At 35.3% G+C, this 22,346-nt stretch overlaps 2 protein-coding genes across 22 annotated transcripts in view; both read left to right on the plus strand.

Annotated features, from left to right (window-relative positions):
- The first annotated feature begins 909 nt into the window (after window positions 1–909).
- Window positions 910–4,281, plus strand: gngt2a (guanine nucleotide binding protein (G protein), gamma transducing activity polypeptide 2a). Of its 2 annotated transcripts, none has more exons than NM_001302500.1 (3): window positions 910–1,053; window positions 3,645–3,748; window positions 3,876–4,281. In NM_001302500.1, exons 2-3 carry the CDS (start codon window positions 3,665–3,667, stop codon window positions 3,999–4,001), a joined length of 210 nt encoding a protein of 69 aa, NP_001289429.1. In that variant the 5' UTR covers window positions 910–1,053; window positions 3,645–3,664; the 3' UTR covers window positions 4,002–4,281. The 2 variants fall into 2 exon arrangements, with proteins under 2 accessions (NP_001289429.1, NP_001289430.1); NM_001302501.1 differs by having other exon boundaries at window positions 3,659–3,748.
- Window positions 4,282–4,869: 588 nt separating this feature from the next.
- LOC147845615 (uncharacterized) overlaps window positions 4,870–22,346 on the plus strand; it is a 123,625-nt gene continuing 106,148 nt past the window's right edge. For 16 of the 20 annotated variants that reach the window (XR_015480717.1, XR_015480719.1, XR_015480718.1 and 13 more), the window contains exon 1: window positions 4,870–4,984. Coding sequence is in view for 15 of the 20 variants with exons in the window: in XM_087244337.1 (XP_087100463.1) it covers window positions 4,928–4,984 (57 nt within the window). In the remaining 5 variants the exon portion in view is untranslated. Of the gene's footprint in view, window positions 4,989–21,867; window positions 21,962–22,346 lie in introns of those variants that run through there. The other 4 variants (XR_015480720.1, XM_087244350.1, XM_087244344.1 and 1 more) reach the window with 3 other exon arrangements.

Here is a 22,346-nt window from a genome sequence, read left to right on the forward strand (position 1 = left end):
GTACATGTATATATATATTTACATAATTTATTTACATTTGCACTTCTTTCCTGGTATTAAAATAAATGCATAAAATTTGTTTGCTCTGACCACAAAACCAGTCTTATGTTGCACAGGTACATTTTTGGCATTAAATAAAATATAGATTTTATGGATACAAAAATATTGTATTGGAAATTATTATCATTATAAATTGATTTATTTATCATGTTTCATGAAGATATTTTTTAAATGTGCTACTATAAGTATATCAAAACTAAATGGTTAATTGGTAATAAGCATTGCTAAAAAGATGTCTTCTCAATATTTTGATGTTTTTTAATCCTCAGATTCCAGATTTTCAAATAGTTATATATCAGCCAAATGTTGTACTATACTAATAAACCATATATCAATGGAAACCCGATGTATAAAAAAAGAAAGAGACCCTTATAATTGGTTTTATGGTACAGGGTCACATAATTATTATACAATTCATTAATCCCATTCATCCTACAGTCATTAAAAATCTCCATATCAGTCTGCTTGAAAGGGTTTTAACAGGCTGATTGACTTGTTTATAAGATGCCTCACACATGCAGTCAGTCAAGTCTAGGCCATCTGCTTCTTAAAACAGAGCCACTCACCTAAAGTCTACAGAGGTATGTTATTGTCTTTGAGTTGACATATTGACCTTTAACATGTACAGAAATGTCCTCTAAAGAAAATCCACAGTTTTCCATGACAAAAGATTTTACATAAAAGCAAATCTGGTAAAAAAGAACAGCCAGTACAAACTGGCATGTAAACCACTCTGTCCTGCTTCAGGGTGATTTGACCTCCTTAATTACCAAGATGACTTAAGCTGATCAGAAATCTGGATGAAGGAAGTGTGTTTGTTGGGGATCAGTCTCCACCCCCACTTCACCTCTGACCATCTGGAGAAGATCCTGAAGAGACAACAGCATCAACCCCAAGAGCTCAGTTCATCGCCAGACCACAAACCCTACGCATGGTCCCTTAAAGTGCAGATAGTGACCTGTTGCCTCCATCGGCTGACCCACTGACCAATAGGTAAGCGAAACATAACAGTGCTCTTGTCATACTATTTGTATACCAATATAATAGTTATACACCAAGAAAAGTAGCCTTGTGATAGTAAACATGTAACTAATGCTATGTTATGAATGCCATCAAATTGAATTGCAACTTATTCATGGTAAAACTGATTTATCATTGTTAATCACATTAGTATGCTTTTCCATGCTAAATGTGCTGAGTTACAGTACATGTTTAAACATTATGCTTACCTGGGAAATGCTAATGGTCACCTGCGTCATTTTAAGTGACATCCCAGCTAACAATTTTGTGTTTTATAGATGTCTAATAGACATCTAAACATAGAAAGTTTGGCTTAGACAAGGCTAATCTTGGGCTGTCTGTGAAACATCTAAAAATAGCCCAAAACTATACTAGTCGTCAAATAGATAGACTTTATATGTGTAGTCATTCGTTTCTGGTCTAGTCTAGTTTTGGCCTATTTTAAGAGGTCTATTACTTTTCACTGACAGCCCTAATTTAGTTTTGTTTCAGCCAAGATGGCCATGTTCAGACGTCTATTAGACATCTATTATACATCTTTTAGAGACAAAAATGCTTGCTGGATAGTCAAGAACACTTTGTAGACTCTTAATATTTAGGCCTTGTTCTTGGTGATGTAAGTTAGATGGCAAGTTTGTGCACTTAGGAGTTTTGTTCCCTTAGAAGTAAAATAAAATATCCTACTGGACTACAACATGCTTATAATTAATTTTTTGCCCTTGGTCAAAGGAATAGTTCACCCAAAAATGTAAATTCTCTCTTTGTTGACTCAATATTATAGTTCATAAGGGTTTCTTTTTTTTCTGATGAACACAAGGTATGTTATTTTGAAGATTGTTAGAAAGCAGCAGCCATTTAATTCATGACCTACAGTACTATGGATGTCAATGGCTGCTGGTTTCTTCAGAATATCTTGTTTTGTTCTCAACAGATTAAAGAAATTCATGAGTGAATGGTATGGAAATTGTATTTCTTGGATGAATTATCAATTTAAGGAACGTTTTACACTTGTATGAAGTATGGTTAACATCCCGTAATATTAAGCAACCAGGAAACAGAACTGTGCGCACATCTAGAATTGTCAAAGACTAGTCTTTAGCTCTCAATTTTTTTAATCTAACAACGTTTCAACCTACATGGTCCTTATAAGGTTAACCGTATGAAGACCACGCTGGTCGAAACTTTACATTAACGTTTTTTTGAGAGCTAAAGTGGCAGTGCCGATTTTCTCATTACCTTTTTAACATCCCTTTTCACCCAGGGTTATGAAACGTTTTGCTCCATTAACACCACATTGCAGTGAAATTTGTACAGTGTGAAGTGATGTGATATGGCTAGATGTTTAACAATTGAGACCGAATCTTGAGCCTCAAATTTACATAATTTGGACAGTCATGGAAACACTGTGCACTGCATTTGAACTATTGTCTCAGTGTTTAAGGAAAGATTGTTATATGGTGATAGAAAAGGCATCAATTGGAGTAGGGAAAAGATTAACTCAGTTTTAACTTTGTGGTCTAAAAAGTCCATTCAGGGGAAACTTGATAGTGTGGTTTACAATATTTATGGATGCCAAATGATATATAGTAGCTGCTTTGAAATCAGAGATGCTCTAGATTGTGTTGCAGTCATCCAAACATTGATAAAACATCTAACAATATAAAAACAAGGATATTAACCCAGAAATGTATTCTCTTTTTGTTTTTTGGTGCTGTGCAAAGAACTGAAAAAAAAATAATAAATTTAATCTGTTGATAATATATCTGCAAATGTCAGAAGTGTTAAAAGAAACAAAAGTTGTTGGTGTCATAGTGACTTTTAGTGTTTATTTTACCCAGCATCTGCAGACAAACTTGTGACGAAGAATGCTTTTGCAGTATTGCAAAAAATTGTAGTTCAAGGTTATAAAATGGACAGTTCAGCTATGAATGAAAATGTTGGCATTATTTATATATCTTCCATGTGTTTGAACTTTCTTGTTGTTGCTAATGCTGAAGACAAAGGAAGATATTCTGAAGAATTAAAAGAAAAACCGCTGTAGACTTTCATACCATTTTTTTATGTTTTTTTCCCAACACTCCATTGTTTTCAACAGAAGAAATTAATAAAAGTTTAGAGTAAATATTAAGGAAGTTTTTGTTTTTAGGCGAACAATCCTTTTAAGCACCATTATATACCCTAACTTTATGGGTAACAGGTTTAATTGTTCAGTTATGAAAAAACTAAAAAAAAAAAAAAAAAAAAAAAATCTGTCTGTTTACAACAAAAAAAGAGCCATCACTTTACTCTGTAAACTGTATTGTGGCCGTTTTTTTTCCCTAATTAATTTGTATTGCACAAAATATGTTGAACCTGTTCTGCTCCCCTCTGAACAATTAAATAGTTAATTAGACAGTTGTCCCATTGTCCCATGTGTTATACATCTTTAAAATGACTGTAACTTGCCGTGCTGAACAATATTTTACATCCTTTTTTTCTTTTTCTTTTTCTTTTTTTTTTTTTTTTTTTTTTTAAGATATTTGTAAATGTACAATGTGTGTGGTTTAACATGAGTGTGACTGCAGCTTTCTTTCCTCAGGGCAAGATGGCCCGGGATATGTCCGATAAGGATATCCTGAAAATGGAGCTGGAACAGCTGCAGAAGGAGGCAAAAAACACCAGAGAGCCTGTAAGTTCTCTGCTTGGTAATTAAACTAGTAGGTCAAAAAGTGGCTTGATTTTGTGCTATATTTATTTAAGTCATGCTTTAGAAGTATTTAAAAAAACTAAATTCTGACATTCCCTTTTTCCTTAAGGTCTCTAAAACTGCAAAGGAGATATGTGAATGGGTTGAGGCACAATCTGCAGAAGATCCACTCGTAAAAGGAGTTCCTGAGGACAAAAACCCATTCAAGGAGAAGGGTGGATGCATAATAACGTAGCCCATGTGATTTCTTGTGGAAAAACTTTGAGTGTTTTGTGTGTGTGCAAACCACACTGTGCTTAGTTTTAGTATCATGAAGACTGTAAGATTTGAACAAATGCTTGAATCCAAAATATTTGGTTCATGCTGAATGTACTATTTATTAAGCAACCATCTTCAACTATTCGTAAATAAAACAGGCAAATTAGGAGAATAAACATTCACACGCCATCCCACAGAATCCTCAATTCTTTCATTACAGTATGACATGCTTCATATAATAAACCATTCAACTTAAACCATAAGTAGCCATTCTTTTTCAAGCTGTGTCTTCCTGTTTTAAGGTTCTGTTCTAAAGGATTATTAATAATTAAAAAAAAATAATAATAATCAAATGTTTCTTTCAATCTCTCCAGTAGCCTATAATGGTGAAATTGAATAATATGAAAATAGGGTTTTCCCACTTTTAATTTGTAAAAAGAATCCAGATAACTTCAAATAGCAAACTACAAATACCCCAAGTTGAGATGACTTAGTCTATTTCAGCAAAATGCTATTTATAAAATGACTATATCTTTTTTTTTTTTTTTTTTTTTTTTTTTTTTACATTTTATTTAATTATTTATTTTTACACATGTTTTAGCCTACATGTTAATCCAAACTTTCTGTCATTTAAAAGAAATACTTTTAAAACCCATTTGGTTGTTAAAAAAAAAACAATAAAGCAAAACAAGAACTGAAATTTGGTTTTATCATATTATTGTGATAGCAATAAAATATTAAAGCTACAGTTAAATCACAGTCGTTAGGGCAAAAAAAGCTTGGCAAAGTTTACGTTTTTAATCTTCACGTGGGACATTTTCGCACCAGGCTGGGCCTTGCGTTTCAAAATGGCGGTCGTGCAGCCTAATTGTGATTTGTTTGTTGTTTGACGCTCTTCGGCCGATGGCATTTGATGTGTTGGATATTACAAAACAGCAGCCGAACAGTACACATCTACGCGTAAGTAAACAGATTGCTCTGGTAACACTGAGACTAAGAAACTGAGATTAATCATGGGCAGTAATAATAATAATAATACGCTTTTTAATCTCGTGTGATCAACCATGTGCAAGCATCTGAACAACGTGGATTGTTTAAGCAATCCTGAACAAGGATTTCTCTCTTTTTTTGTCAACTTATTTGGCTATGCTCCATCAACTGGTGTTCATTCTCTAATAATACTCTAATAATTGTTAATCAATTTTATTTAATATTCTATATTCTTCTTCTCTGATTCTTCAAATTATTAGACAACAACACGTTTTAAAAATATATTTTCTGTTCTGTTTATTTACATAAATACGTTTGTGTTATCTTCTAACACTAGGCCTAACAATCCCCATTTTACCTTTTCTTTTTTTCCCCCTTTTCTGCTTTAAAACTTTATTCTCCTTGAATAAGCACACATCAAGTGCAGGTTTGTTTCGTGGTGGTCTTAGTGAGGATATTGCATATATTGATTGTTTTTCTGTAAGGTTAATATTTTCTATGGTTTACCCTAAAACAAAGCCACATACAGTTGCCGAGTTAGAAACCTTTTAATTAATAAGGACCAATCAAATGTCCTGATCTAGTCGATATCTATGCAATTTCACTATTTATAGAGAAGACGTTTGGGACGTTTAGATGAACCAGTGCACAGACGTCTCCCAGGTTGCACCTCTAGGTGGAAGCATTGCAGCATAAATAGGGAGAGAAATACAAATCTGTGCTGCAAAGACTTCTGCTCTAACTACAGACTTCCTACCACTGATGAACTTGCTTCAGATACATTGGCAGTGGGGATTTGTGCACGATAAACTTTAAAAGCCTTTAAAATATATTGTTAGCTACCGAAGTTAGATATTTCTCTTGTTGCTACCAAGATCTGAATATTGAAATTGATGAGATCAGTGTCTGTGTTTGTAAATGTGATGTTTGGCATAAAGTTTAGCATCTTACTAGTGCTGATATATGAGAGTTTGAGTTCCTTGCAATATTTTTAAAATTATTTTATTCTTTTGAGTTGTTCTCTTAAGCTTCTTGTGTTTTTTTTTTTCATAACAGGACTTTTTTATTTTAAAGCTTTTTTCCCCTGTTTTCTAATGAAAATTGCATTTCCCTTTACACAGCACTAGCCTTTTTTTGTTTAATTTGTATGATTAATTTTGTGGGGAAACACTTAGTTCACACTTAGGTTAGCTGATGATTAATAATAAAGCATGTTTGGCATGCTGTCCCATAAGGAGAGAGCCCTGAGCTCAGAAGATCCTTGAACCTGGGCCTCCCTCCTATTTAATAGGGAGAGAGGGGAGTCTGAGCTCAGGTAGGTTTAGAGAACTCCTTCAAATTCGTTAACTCTGCCAATTCCTTGATTATTAGGGGTTGCCACAGCAGAATGAACCGCCAACTATACCAGCATATGGTTATGCAGTGAATGCCCAGTACACTCATATACTATGCCAATTTGGTTTATTCAATTCACTTATACTGCATGCCTTTGGACTGTGGGAGGAAACCGGAGTACCGGGGTGAAACCCTCACAGTACAGGGAGAACATGTAAACTCCCCAGTCCCCACAGAAACGCCAAATGGCCCTGTCCCTGCCCTGGCTCAGTCTGAGAAAGAGGGGAAGGTGTAGGAGTGTTTGGGGGGTTGTTCAAAGCGAAGATTTGGAAATTTATGTGTGTTTGGATTTGTCTGATTGTAAATCAAATGATAGCTAATGCAGGACCAGCCGTGATCAATCATAAGCATGTGATCTTCATGTTATTAGTTTATAATTGATCTTCACGGCTTGTATAGTGCAGGAATTGATTTCCAAATTCCAAATAGATTAAAAAAACTACTACTGTATAGCTTGAATAATACTGAAAAAATGTTAACTGCAGTGATTATAGCTCTTGAGCCTTATCTACAGATGCACTGACTTCTCTGCATCTCTAATATGGCCCATGACCATCATTTAAATAAAGTTGCAGAAGGTGATCTGCCATAAGGTTATCCATTAGCACAATTTCTTTGAAAACACAGTCCCTCTTCTGCTGTCCAAAGCCATGCCTCCTGAAATCACTGACACACACCGTAAAGATGACAGAAACCCACTAGATCATGTCATTTGCCAGTTAGAAAACTTTACAGTACTTTATAATACTACAATTCTGAATGAAAAACTGTATTATATCTAGCACGTTTTCAGTTGTGTAGCAAGCAAACTTGTAATAATGTGCAATATTTCATGCATGCAAGGATCGCTGGTCTCACTCTCTACGCACTTTGTCCTAAATTAACTAGTGGTTAACTGGCAGGGAGCATTGATTAATTACACTTATTACGAAGCCATACTTACTTGCATGCTATTTCAAAGCGAATATTCAGAGTAGCATGGTAAGTAATATAGGGAGCGTGTCGCACGTTGCGTCGTTGTCAATGTTAAAAAATGAACCAATGTGAATATAAAACCAACTCCACCTCAGTATTTACTTGTGTTTTGTCGTTAAACTGTATAAAATCTACATTATCGATTGCTGTAAAAGTTTCCTTATGAAACTGACTCACATCAATCTTTTGGTGGATGATTTCAGAAGCTTTACTTAACTAAAATATACAGAAGCTTTGCGTGACTTTAACAATATAACATTACTTGTCGAAAAGAAATACTTCAGCTGGTGTCTTCCTTTCTCCAGCATGCAAAAGTAACTCCAATATTGATTTAGGATTTGAAAAAGTTTTGATTCAGCATTTGTTTTTACTGCTGACACTCTCGTGTGCACGTGAACACGCAAACATTGAATCTGTCTGTGTGAAGAGGGGTGCGAAGATCTACAACCCTATGTTTGTTGACAGACAGTTTGGGCTACTTATCAGAATTATGGGAATTGTCAACCTGACAATTTTTAAGCGGGTGAACATTTGTTTTGTGCTTTACCCAAAATTCATAAATGCATTCACTTTAATCATTACTATTGGAATGTGAAGAGACTTTCAACCAGCACAACAAAAAATGTTTATAAAGACGATGATCACCTACTGCACCTTTAACAAAAATATTACTATAGAGTAGTGAGCATACTAAAATTTTATTATTGTGTGCTAAATTCATTTAACAAAGAATTTCTTCAAATATTAATGTCGGAAATAAAGAGCAATTTGGACTTAAAACCCGCTTGTGTGTCTGTAGAGTTGCCTGAAACCTGCCGTTTACTGGTTTCTCATTGCCTTGTGAGTTTATTTACCTGGGTCTCACAGGGCCTGACACTTACTTTCACCACTGATGGTGTTACCCTTGCAAACCTTCCGGTGTGTATTTTGAGAAGGCCTGGAATCAAAGGTGTGGTGCTGAGTCTGTGCTCTGGAGGACTAAGTGGACATTTCCTTCAGTGTGTAGCTTGTATAATATTAGCCAAGATGCAATGAATGAAGCCTTTGTCAGAGATAAAACTCCACTCTTTTCCCTTTTTCTTCTCTCTGACTGACTCACTCAAATTTTTATAGTGTATCTGTGTGTTTTGAATGATTTTCCTTCATGTTATATAGCTGAGGGCATGTTGACATGTTAGAATTGATTAAAGCAAACATTGTTATGATTGTTCTGTTAGTGTGGTTTATATGAAGAAGAGTGAACAGCTATATAAAAAAATTGGCTGAGACCACTTAAAGGGCACCTATTTTATCCCTTTACAAGATGTAAAATAAGCCTTTGGTGTCACCAGAACGCGTCGGTAAAGTTTCAGCTCAAAATACACATCAAATAATTTATCATAGCCTCCAGAATCTGCCAATTTTAGTGTCAGAATTCATTGTAGCTGTTTTTGTAGTCTGTGGCTTTGATTACAAATGAGCTGCTTCACCCCCGCCCACCGTTCCCACATGCATGCATGGGAGTCCTATTTTAACATCAGTAAATAAAAAAATAAAAAAAAGACTTGTTGGGTTTATATCACTCCAACATGACAGTGTATACATTATACATGCAGACAGTTCTGTCTCAGCTTACAAACGTTTATCATAAAACAAGTCTTGTTCCACTTGAAAACAAATTCTGGTGTGGTTCAATTGTAATATGAACACAGCTTGAAACAAGGCATCATAAACAGGGCAAAAGGCTCAAACACCTGTTTTTTCTCATTGTATTGGCACTGTTGCTCATTACAGTTCAATGGAGGAGTCAGAAACACATGTTCTTGCTATTCATCAGTTCTTAGCTGCTATAATACCATCACAGCATTGTTTTGAAGATGTTTACATTTATTCATTTATCAGATACTTTTATCTAAAGCAACTTACAAATGAGGATAAAAGCATTTTAAATTACCAGAGAGCAGCAGTTTATAGATGTCGTGACAAGTCTAAGTTAGTTAAACATGTTTTTTAAAATCTTTTTTTATAGGTCTTTTGTATGACAATACAAATTAAATATTCTCTCATTCATTAACTCAATTAACAAACAACAATAAAAATGCAAAGATACCAAATTAAGTACATTAAATACATTAGAACATGGCATTAGAATAACTGGATACATATGGGAAAAATAATATTAATTTAATAATAATGATGAATCAAAAAAACAACACCTGGTGCTGGCAACCTGCAATATTTACTAAAAATAAAATGGTTAATGTTACAGGTGGCCAGCACCAGGTGTATTAGGCAGGCCTTTGATGTAGTCAAGAAAAGAACCCCAAGTCTTATAAAAAAATCTGGTGAACCAGAGAGTGAGCATCTCAGCTTTTCGAGTCTGATACTGTAGAAATGCCCTGTATCCACTTGTCTTGTATAGAGGGAAGTGTTCTTCCACTTTAAAAGTATGGCAGGTCTGGCAAAAATTGTGGTAAAGGCAACAACCTTGCTGTCATGGACTGTCATGTAGGCCATAGTGTTTTCTAAATTGCACCCCAATTTTTGAGTATATATATATATATATATATATATATATATATATATATATATATATATATATATATATATATATATATATATATATATATATATATATATATATATATATATATATATATATATATATATATATATAATTTATTTATATATATATATATATAATTTATTTATTTATTTATTTATTTTTTTGATACATTACTTAAGGGAAGTTGAGAACACAATAGAGGAATTTTTTTGTTGATAAAGAATCCATATGTACCCAGGGCAGTATTCAGAATAGCTTTAGGGAGTTGTGAGATTGATTTCTTAAGACGAGCAGGGTTTTTTTCCCCACAAGAATGAGTGTAAAAGACCAAAGCTGTAAAGAATGATTTGTTCATACAAATTAGTGAACAACTTTTTTTTTAATTAAGTGTTCACCCTAACAGGACTTTTAAGGTTATTTTTTTTACTTATAATATGACAGGGCAATTGGGGAAGTATTGGCAAAGGACCAAACTCTGTTTGCCACAAGCCCTGTTTATGATAGGCTATTGGTCCCAACATTGATTAATAAATTCAAAAAGTGAATATATTTATCATATTAGCCCCAAAATCTGTCCTTGTGAGAAAGCATGGGAAAAACTATGACTACTATGATGGTTAGAGGATGTATAATTAGGCCGTTTAAAATAGTTGCAAGAGCCCGATTGGCCCTCAACAAAATTTTCCACCCCTTCAGATTTTAGCTGGGAAATGAAAATGAATTAGCATTTCAGTTTAATAACAGGGATTTAGTCTAATTTCAGGTGAATGTCAGAGCAAATGCATTGGAAACTGAACAGTAAACTTAAGTCTGTCGCTGGATCACGTTCATGTTTCCAGACTTCCTGATTTGGAGCCAGACTCACTGGGCATGCTCAGAAACACAGAGCGGCTGGTAGCAGTGGTGAGAATTGAGTTGCGTAGGAGGCTTCGCTGGATTGTCTGTGAGCCACGCATGTCAAACTCACCACAGTACATAATTAGCCTGTCTTTGCTGGGCAGTGCCAGGATATCTATAGCCTATGGTGGCTTGCTGTAATTCATGCTCTTCTAGTCTAAATACCGATTCAAAGGGAGGAAACCTTGCTGAGAGAAATATGAGGTTTTCAGTCAAGGCATTGAAGCTCTTAGAGATGGGACAGAACCTCGAAGTTGGCAACCTTAAAATGACCCTAAAATGTGGTGCATATTCTTGTGTGGTTTAAAAAGATATTCATTCAAGGGGTAATTCAGCAAATTTACCCTCATGTCTTTCCAATCCTTAATGATGTCTTCATTGTGGAGCACAAAAGGAGGATAATCTTCTGTTTTTAATCTTTTCAAAGTTCGGGGAAAAAAAGGAAAAAATCCAAATGTGAACTACAGTAGTTGTGTTTCTGTTAAGTTGTTTGAGTGGCTAACTGTAGTATTGGTATCCTAGCAACAGTAAACCAGACAAGAGTAATGGAGACCGCTAAATAGTTTAGTCCTGTAAGTGAAATGTTTGCTATGTCAGAGTTTATTAGACAAATGCATTTTTATTTCTTATTATTCAGATCTGCACTTTTCCCCCACAAGTCCAAAAGGACCTTAAGGGAGCATAAAAACCAGAGATGCACCGATCTTGATACTTGGATCGGTGAATAATTCGGTGATACTTAGACCTTAAAAATAAACAGGATGATAACTGAGGGATCATGTAACAATGAAAACTGGAGTAATAGCTGCTGAAAATGTTGTCAATTTTACACACACTGGCCACTTTATTAGGTACACCTTACTAGTACCAGGTTGGACTCTCTTATCTGTCAGCTTGAACCAGTCTGGCCATTTGCGCCCACAACTGCTGCTCAATGGATATTTTCTCTTTTTCACACCATTCTCTGTAAACCCTAGAAATGGTTGTGCATGAAAATCTCAGTAGATCAGCAGTTTCTGAAATACTCAGTCCAGCCCGTCTTGCATTAACAACCATATCACGTTCAAAGTCACTTAAATCACCTTTCTTCCCCATTCTGATGCTCAGTTTGAACTGCAGCAGATCATCTTGACCTTGAGTTGCTGCCATGTGATTGGCTGATAATAATTTAGCATTAACTAGCAGCTGGACAGGTGTACCTAATAAAGTAACCTGTGAGTATATATCATGTTGTGTCTATATATATATATATATATATATATATATATATATATATATATATTGACAACATGATATTTTCAGCAGTCAGCAGTTGTTTGTGTCCTTGCATACTGTATGTACATTCACAGAGTTCAGCGCCTCGAGAAGACTGGGATGACGCGGAAGAATCGCTACAGAATCCTACTTTTGTTCCGTTTTGAAGTGAGAACCATAAAGTCCTTAGTGCTGGTGTTTTGTGTCTGGCACTGAGCCAGAGAAAGGCGGCAGGGTTGAGATTTGTTTTCAGTATTGCTGACACACTCAGTAATAGAGAGTAGGGTTGTAACAATATACCGGTATGACGGTCTACCACGATTTGAACGTGCACGATTATCATACCATGAACAATTGCATATCAACGGTTTTAACCCTTAAAGACCGAGACAGCCGCCCGCGGCTAAAAATAAGTATTGCTCTTAAATGTTTAATAACTTTTGATCCACTGATCCGATTTTTACAACTCAAAGATTGGCATAAAGAAGAGAATCTCAGCTTTCCAGTGCTGTATCACATAACATTCGCGGACTTTCAGAGGCTCCGGAATCAGTGTGGTTACGTCATCAAAATTTGACAACGCTGATTTGACAAAGAAACGCTCGTCACTGTGTCTCCGGACAAACCAGACATGATACATTGATGCATTGTCCCTCCTCCATGCCCAGATTGGTTCAAACTCGCTATATCACAATTAATAAGCATAGGTTTCGCATTTGTTTGTGGACCAACAATGAGCTTTTTGAACAACACGGAATGAGAGATAGGCATACATTTATGCGTGGCTAAATAAAACGCAAAAAAAAGTTTTGCATGAAATAATTCTCATACTAAGTACTTTTGCATGCACAGCAGCACAGAAACATGACAAAACAGTGACACAGCAAAGACGAACTGCTGCTCTTGCTGTTTTCAAAAGACGCAAATGAAGGTGCAGCTGTTTGTCTGCATTGCAGACAACCATATCCAAATCCATATCCACAGACAACCATATCCATGCTGGCACATAAAACCTAAGGATGTTCCATATTGAATCTAGTTTCGTTATGTAACTATTTATAGTATAGTAAATATTTATATCTATTTTTTTACTGAGGATTTGCACCATGTTTATTTGGACTTTGACACATTATTTATTATTTTCTTATTTTTTTATTTGTTCATTGTACAAGTAGACACATTCTCTCACCTCAGCGGTCAAGATTAAGTCCTGAAAATCTCAACATGCTTACATTTCTTCATCACAACCTAGACTGAAAAAAACAACGCTTTAAATACATGTTTACAGCCATAAACTTGGTATTGCACTTTTGGTCTCCCATTTATCCTGCTTATAAGGAAGGACAGTTTAAGTTTATTTTTGTCTAATCTTAAAAGACCTTGCTTGTTTATTCCTTCTAATTTAATTTATTAAAATGGGAAATTTTCCAGTTTATTTTTATAAAAGACTTCTATAGTTCTATTAAAATGGTTCTTTCAAAAGTTTGTTGAAATAAAACCTTTGTTCAGTCAGAAAACGCGTTCTTATTCTTTTCAGGGTCTTTGCTATGAGAATTACTATTTAATACTGTATACCGCGAAACCGTCAAACCGTGGTATTGTTTTAGACGATTATCATACCGTAAAAAATTCATACCGTTACAACCCTAATAGAGAGCAATAACTCAACCTCTTAACCTAAAAAAAGATCTAAACTGTGTTTTCTACAAAAAGACAAAGCAGGTTATGTTTCACAGCTGTCTTTTTTGTTTTTTCACTCGATTTTCTGAGCACTGCTCTGTTAAGCAGTCGCAATATGATGCACAGCTCTCAGTAAGGGACCGTCAGAAAAGAAAAAAAACAAAACCAACTTAACTCCACCGAAAGACATGCCATATTATCACAATTATGTAGCGTTTTAATCGCCTAATGCTTCATTTATGTTTTAGATGTGTAAATACACATAAGTAGGCCTACTAGTTAAACAAGACATTTAGAGTTTGTAAAACACACCAGGAAGTCTAACAATCCATTCAAATATAAATTGTCGATGTGTTTTATTCATCAGATACATTACACAAAGTGAAAGTAACTAAGTTAATTAAGTTAAATCTATGCTTCTCTAAGTTCACCAGCCACTCACTAGCATGTATTTTGGGAATAACTTATAAATGTACCTGCTGAATCCTGCTTGTTCTGCTTTTTATGAATGAGCCAACGGCCGCAAGTAAACATGGAGATGTCCATCTCACGTTAATGATCATGATCACTTACACATTTATTTGAATTGGAACATTGGGTAGTTGATGACATGATGAGCAAGCATGTGAATATGTTGAATTACAACAGAAAAAAATGTAATATAAAAGGCATACATCTGTCATACATCACTGTTGTGGCTGCGGTGTGTCACGGGACAAACATGATGTGTCGCCACGGAAACATTAAGGGAGAATGTTCTAAAAATAAACTCCCGGGCCAGATAGAATCTTTTAAACTCAGCAGTGAAAGAGTTAATAACAGCAGTAAAGCAGCGGTAGTAGAGTTACTTTGCATTGCAAAACTAAAGACACATTTTTATTCACTCGCCTGTTTTGGATCCATTTTTTTCCATCTGTAGTCATGTATAGCTGCACTGCAGAAAACTTTTCTTTCTTAGTCATTTTGTCTCGTTTCCAGTTTAAATATCTAAAAAATCTTCCATCAAGACCAGACAAGAAAAATGGCATGAGAAAATGAAGTGATGCTAAAAACTTCTGTTTGTGATTATATCCTATTAAGATTATTTTTCTTACCCCATTGGCAAATCATTTTGCTTGTTTTAAGCTAATAATCACTTCATTTTGAGGTTAAGTGATTTCTTAAGCTATTTCATGTGTCTAGTATGTATCTTCATTTAAAAACATTTAAATATTTGGATTGAAAACAGGACAAGACTAGTTAGTTTTTTATTTTATTATTATTATTATTATTATTATAACAGCTCAGGGATGAGCTTTTTTGAATTAAGGGTTGGAAATTAATGCTTTTTCTTTTTTTTTATCCGATTAATAGAAGAATAATTGAAAAAATAACCAACAGATTAATCGATTATTAAAATAATCGTTAGTTGTAGCCCTAGATGCTTTTATGATCCAGTTTCTGTCTTTTAAATGTTTTCTTGCAATTTGTTGAAAAATGAGCGCAGAATATTCTTCTTTTTTTGTCTTTCTGAAAGAAAAAGTAATTCGTTTAGATTTAATTTGACATGATGATGAGCAAATAATAACTCATTTTTCATTTGTGTTCAAACCATCGCTTCAATGAGTACCTGTCATCAAACACAGCTTCAGCTGTAGAGGAGGGAAAGTGTGTGAGCTCAGATTTCTGAGTCTCCTCCCTCACAGCAGAGGAAGGGAATGTTCCTCTTCCATGACTGTATGTGTGTGCGTGTGTATGTGAGAGAGATAGAGGCTGTGATCCCGGCATTTGTCTGCGATCCTTTTCCTCTCTCTGCAGATGTGGATCTCCTGTTGCTCTTCACATTGGCTGATGCCGAGCTCTGACGAGACTTCCAGCTGTACTCCATCCAAGATGAGCCACAGCTGTTTCCAATCTGTGTGCTTTTCCAATGGCGAAGAGGAAAGTGGAGAAGCAGCCCAACAAAACTATTTCATAGATCGTCCTAGATAGCTCTACTTATTTATTGGTCAAATTCAGAAGCATTTACTGCATTTGAGTCAGATGCGTAATGTACTGGTGTCATGAGTGATTGTATTTTTTTGATGACATGCTGTCATAGTTTTATTTCAAGCACTTAATACTGTACAACTAGAGGGGGATTTGATGTTTTTTGGTTATTATATTTTTTAATTCCACTGTTTTTGTATGTATGTACACTCACTGGCCTCCCCAGTCATCAGATCTCGATCCAATAGAGCACCTTTGGGATGTGGTGAAATGGGAGATTAGCATCATAGATGTGCAGCTGACAAATCTGCAGCAACTGCGTGTGATGCTATCATGTCAATATGGACCAAACTTTGGGAGAAATATTTAGAGTCCCTTGTTGAAACAATGCCACAAAGGATTACGGCAGTTCTGAATAATAACAATAAAATAATAACACTATTAATATACAAAAGTTTTTTAGTTATGTTTTTGAACTCAAATTGAACTCAATCTGGCTCTTTTATTACGCCAGAATGCATTCAATCAAAGACTATAAAAATAGACTTTGATACAATACATTAAAACATTCTGGTAAATATATTTATAATAATGTTAAACGATTAAATCATTATGCAGCAGGACAGTTTTCAGTACTGGATTACTGCAACTCTCTACTAGTGGAGCTTCCTGCTAACTCTTATCAAACCTCTTCTGCTGCTCCAGAACACAGCAGCACGAGTGGTCTTTAATGAACCTAAAGGAGCACGTCACTCCGCTACTCACCCGTTTGCACTGGCTGCCAGTTGCTGCTCGCATCAAATTCAAAGCTCTGATGTTTGCCTACAAAGCGACCTCTGGCTTTGCTCCTTCTTATCTGCTCTCACTTCTGCAGATTTATGTGCCCTCCAGAAACTTGCGTTCAGTGAATGAACGTTGCCTCGTGGTTCCATCCCAAAGAGGGAAGAAATCACTTTCCAGAACTCTTGCATTCAATCTGCCCAGTTGGTGGAATGAACTCTGTCTTCAAGAAACTCAACTACTTAGTCTCCACTTTCCTTCCTAATCTGCAATTGCCTCTCTGGCTGTACCACTAACTGTACTCAAAAAAAAAAAAACTTTTATTACTAATACTTTCCTTCTTAGACTTTACACACCTGAAACTTGCCTACAGCACTTATTCATTGTTGCTCTTATAGTTGTGTAAATTGCTTCCTTGTCCTCATTTGTAAGTTGCTTTGGATAAAAGCGTCTGCTAAATGACTAATTGTAAATGTAACTGTATTGATGATAACAATAAACAAATCATATTAGTATTTTTGAAGGATCATGTAACACTAAAGGATGGAATAAGGGTGCTGAAATTGTCATTTGTATGTGTGCCATCACAATAAAGTACAGTTTAAATATATATTTTTGATAAATTTGTTAGTAACTATTCACAAATATACTGATCTGTCTAATATACATTACCAGAGCAATCTAATGCATATTTACTGAATAAACATATTGTAAATAAATAACATGTATGAAATTCTCCTAAGTTAGTAAGCAAGCAACTTTGCAGCAACGTCAAACAGTAATCAGTATCAGTAAATTGTAATATTGGCTAACACTATCTTCATGGACTCAAAACAGACATTTACTATTATTATTATTATTATTATTATTATTATCATCATCATCATTACTATCAAATGCCTTAATTGTTTTTGATGATTGTTTTTGATGATGAAAAGTGTTTGATGATTTATTGAATGAAATAAAAAAATCACAATTCATGCATTGCCATACAAACTAATCTCCTAAATAATACTTGAAGATACAGTACAGCTTCTTCCTGCTAAACGAGGTTTAGTTTTTGTTTCAGAATGGAAAAGGAAAGCAGAGAAGCTGTAAATGGGAGTAGAGCTGGTTTGTTATTTTAACAAAATCCTGTGAAACACTGATCTGGCCCTTGTTGTCTGCACCGGACGTATCAGACCAGCGGGACTCCACCAGTCATGTGTGTGCGTGTGCGTTCGTGCTTAAGTGAGAGAGAACTGGACCACACTGCACACTTCACATAGAGATCAAACACTTTGCTATATGGATATGACATTTTTTTAATTCATGAATATTTTGCTCAACTTCACTGTTGCCCAAATTTAGATTCTCCCCGTGAAAAATAAATCTCTGAAATGTTTTAACAGATTTGAAAAGCGAATATAAATCAGATATTGGTGGAATATGACAGATATGCCTCAAAACACTACAATTACCCTCACCTACAGTACATTACCACCCGCACAGGTGATGATGCCTGTGGGCCACAGTAGTGTGTGTGTGTGTGTGTGTGTGTGTGTGTGTGTGTGTGTGTGTGTGTTTGTGTGTGTGTGTGTGTGTGTGTGTGTGTGTGTGTGTGTGTGTGTGTGTGTGTGTGTGTGTGTGTGTGTGTGTGTGTGTGTGTGTGTGTGTGTGTGTGTGTGTGTGTGTGTGTGTGTGTGTGTGTGTGTGTGTGTGTGTGTGTGTGTGTGTGTGTGTGTGTGTGTGTGTGTGTGTGTGTGTGTGTGTGCGCGCGTATGTCAATGAGTTTAATGGGTGTGGATTGTTGGATGATAGATGACGGGAGCAAGTTGAGCAACTGTTGTTCTGGTTATATCTGTCTAATTCAGCTCTTCAGCATTGTGTTTCTATTGATTTGACAGCAGTCAGTTTCCTGTGGGTGTCTGATTGGATGTTGCTTTTTTTTTTGCATAAATGAATTTGATAGCATGATGTCAAACATCTGAGGCTGTATCTTTGGACAGCTATGAGATTCACTGACATCAAACTTTATGTGCCATTGTCCACTCTGGCTGCTCCACATATTGCTCAAAAGTCATAAACAATTCAATCATATTGATATTAAATTGTTTTTGATTATTCAATATTTTAGTTATTTTGATCCTCACGTTTTATGATCTTGCTTTTTTCTTTTCAGTTTGTCAGCCATATACAGTATCTCCTCTTCTTCTGTCTCTCTTTTCAATTCTGCCCATGTCAATAATGCATCAGTTGTTCAGATCAGTTTTTAACCCCTCAAACATGATAAAGAACTCTTTGGCTGACATCTGAAATGTCAGGATTTAGTAGAAATCTTGATATACAGAGTAGACCTGCATGTGTGGAAAAACCTCAGCGCAAAAGTGTTGATTTCAGATAAGGCCCCTTTATATTCTATATTTTTTCAGCTGTTAAAATGTCAGATTAGGCCTCTTCATTTCTCTAAATTCATGTGTGTGCCTGAGAGTGATTTTGTGGTCATGCCAGTAGAGGGTGTCAGTCATCCTGCGTGATCTGGATTCACTGTTGTAGCTCAAAATAAGTTATTTTCAGACTTTTCTTTCAGTTTCAGATCTGTTAATTAGACCTTGTGACATTTTAGTCATTTTAAAACGGTGCTATTATTAAAATATAAACATCAATAAAAGGCTGGGAACCGGCTACTACATTGGCAATGTTAGATTGTAGTGGGGTTTGAATCTCTGCATGGTGATTTGAAGTATTTTTATTATATCACAGGTGCTGGATTTTGTTATTTCAGCCAAAAATAAGACGGCTTCTCTTTCCTGCCAGCCTGGTGATTATTTATAAAGCATTGCCTGTGTTAAACAAATAGTATGTTGATGTTGGATCAGATGTGTGTTGTATAATAGGAACACAGTCTGTCTTCACTATACTGATTCAGGTCTGTGAAAGAATATGAAGATTAAACACACAGACTGCTTTATGTGAGCTTGGTTTCTGCTCAGCAAGTGTTTGATGTTGAAAATGTAACTTTGCAGTTTAAGTGACTTTTATTGACATTTATAGGATTTTGAAATGATTTATTATCTGGTTCGCCCATGTGAATCACGGTACACAAACCTTCCCTGTAATTGTTAGTTTATACCAGGGGTGCTGAAATTCCGTCCTGGAGGGCCAGTGTCCTGCATATTTTAGTTCAGACCCCAATTAAACACACCTAAACCAGCTAATCAAGCTCTTTCTGCACACTGGCCCTCAGGACCAAGTTTGGATACCCCTGGTTTACACTGTTGAAGAAAAACTTATTCATCCTCTTGTAAACTTGCTTAATTTTTAATTTGTTTTGCAGGTGATGTTTAACAGAGTACATGTCCACAGTATATATAGGTTTTTTTTATTAGCCCCTTTATTTCCTATTATTAGTCTCCATATATATATATATATATATATATGAGCAATATCACACTAGAAGCAGTGCGATATGGCTATATAGCAGCACTAGTGGGAGGCGTGCGTTAGCACGAGGCCACAGGCCGAGTGCCTTAGTGCCCCCACCAGTGCTGATGCACAGCCATATCGTACTGCTAACAATGTGAAATTGCGTTTATAAAACAGTGACGACATAATTGTGAATAGAAAAACAAAATCAAACATGTAGGGTCTCAAAAACCCTTTTGTATAAGGAACTACTTTCTTCCGCATTGGATTCAAATCATAAGCTGATAGTTAAACAGCTGAGCAAGCATCTTTTAAACTTTAGATCTGTAGTGTCTGCTTTTTGCTGGCTGTATGTGGGCGTAATAATACACAAAGGATAAAGAGGATGTACGGGTGCTGATATTACTTCAATATATTACGGGTATCAGCAAATTAGATTCGAGAACCAGACAGAACTGTTGTATAAATATAGAAATATATAAAAATATATATATTTTAGGCAAACGATGCTAATTGTTTTTTTTTTTTCGATTGGCTACAGAACAAGCCCCTTTTGTTTTTTAACTTGCCTAATTAGTGTCATTTGCCTAATTATACAATGCGTTTCTAAACTGTTAAACAGCAGTTCTAAATCTAAATCTCACAAGAGGGCTATTTATTTAGCCTTTAAGTTAATATTTTTTTTCTACAATGTATTGTTTGAAAAAACTAATATGTGAATTAACTTACCTTCGTTAAACTGGAGTTTTTTTACAATGTCGCAAGTTACTGGAGCACAGCACAAGGTATTAAGAATGCAATTTGAAAGTATAAATAAAGCAAAAAATACTACAAGATATGGGTAAATGAGTTAATTGATACTGTTTATAGTTAATGAGCGATGAAAAACACTCGCTTTTATCATGTCAGTTGAATTGACAGTGCAGAATAGCCTTCCAAAACTGTTTAGATTTCAGGCAGAGGAAGAAAGCTGAGGAGAGAGGAAGGTGGGAAGATCATCATCCTCCTTTCCAAAGCCCAGTAAGGAATGTCAGAAAGTCTGGAGGAGAAGAAGAGATTGCACTTTTTGTGTCGGTTTTCTCTTCCAAAGCTTCTTTTATTCTTGGCTGTCCTATTTAAAGGAGTAGTTCACTCATAAATGAAAATCATCTCTTAATTTGCATCATCTCTTTAAATAGCATGCTTCTAGCAGCTTTGAAATGACAGTTTGTCATTTTTGTATTTTTGTTATTGATTTACATTTTGAGTTACCTTTTGAGTTAACTTTTGACTTGAAAAATCTTACTAAGTAAGTTTTGTTGACATTTTTAATAGTATTTTAGATTAGATAAGTTTAGATTTAGACAATTGTGTTTCTGAAATACATATACATCTATGATGACCTGAAGGTTAGTCCAAAAGTATCTGGATGCAGCCTTTATGATGCAAGCTGAGACTGCATCACTCAGCGATGCAATGTCAGACAATGCACTCAAATGGAGCTAGTGACGTCACTGTGACGGGTAGGGTTAGGGGTGGGATTAGGTGAGCTCATTAAAAAGCATTGGATGCACCCCAGATTGCACTGCACCAGGTCTGCAGCCAGACCCCTCTCCAATTTAGGCGTTCTTTTCTTTTTTACATTTCCCTTTCCAAATTATTATTATTTTAAAATGTTCACAATATTTTTAGGACTCATCATGGCAACATGAAGGAATTAAATTAGCACATATTTAAATGGATTGAACATAAAACTTTTAAGTTGTCCTCAAAAATACTCAAAAAAATGTGTTTCAAACAATAAACATAAACGTTTGAGTTTGTTTCATGAATGAAAATTAATAGATTTTTGGTTAATTTCAGTTTTCAGTCTGATGATTGAAAGTCTGACATTAAGTTTTGATGTCATAAATTGAGTTGAGAACAAGAATCGACTTTTCCTTTAATTATGCTGTTCCTGAACTGTTTTTCCCAGCAGTTTGTAAGTGAAATTGGAGCTCTATTAAAGCTGAAGTTGAGCAGAGAGAGAAGGAATGAAGGCACTTGAGTTATGCTGCAGGCAGGTAGAGGCAAGTACACTGCTTCACAGAAAAGCACAGTGTGAAAGAGGAGATTTAAAGGTGCTATCCTATATCACCAAACCTCAACACCTCCACTTACAAACCATTTAAGATGTAAAGATAAGTTTGGCTGTTTGTGGGATTTACATGCTGGAATTTCTTAAATGACAATTAAAGAGAATTGTAATGAATCAGTTCTGGACTTGGCTCAGTTGGTGTCTTTGTATTTGATTGTGCAATTGATTTTGATTAGTGTAATATTGATTGTAAGTGTGATTCAAATGATTGAATTTCATTCACAGTCCAGGTTTTTACAGAATACAAGCAGTATAAAGCATATTAAATGCAAGCAAAGTGTTTTAATTTGTTCAGAATAACATTTGTGTAAAAAAGT

The sequence above is a fragment of the Danio rerio genome, chromosome 3 (assembly GCF_052040795.2).
Source record: "Danio rerio strain M-AB ecotype USA chromosome 3, GRCz13ab, whole genome shotgun sequence".
Lineage (NCBI taxonomy): Eukaryota > Metazoa > Chordata > Actinopteri > Cypriniformes > Danionidae > Danio > Danio rerio.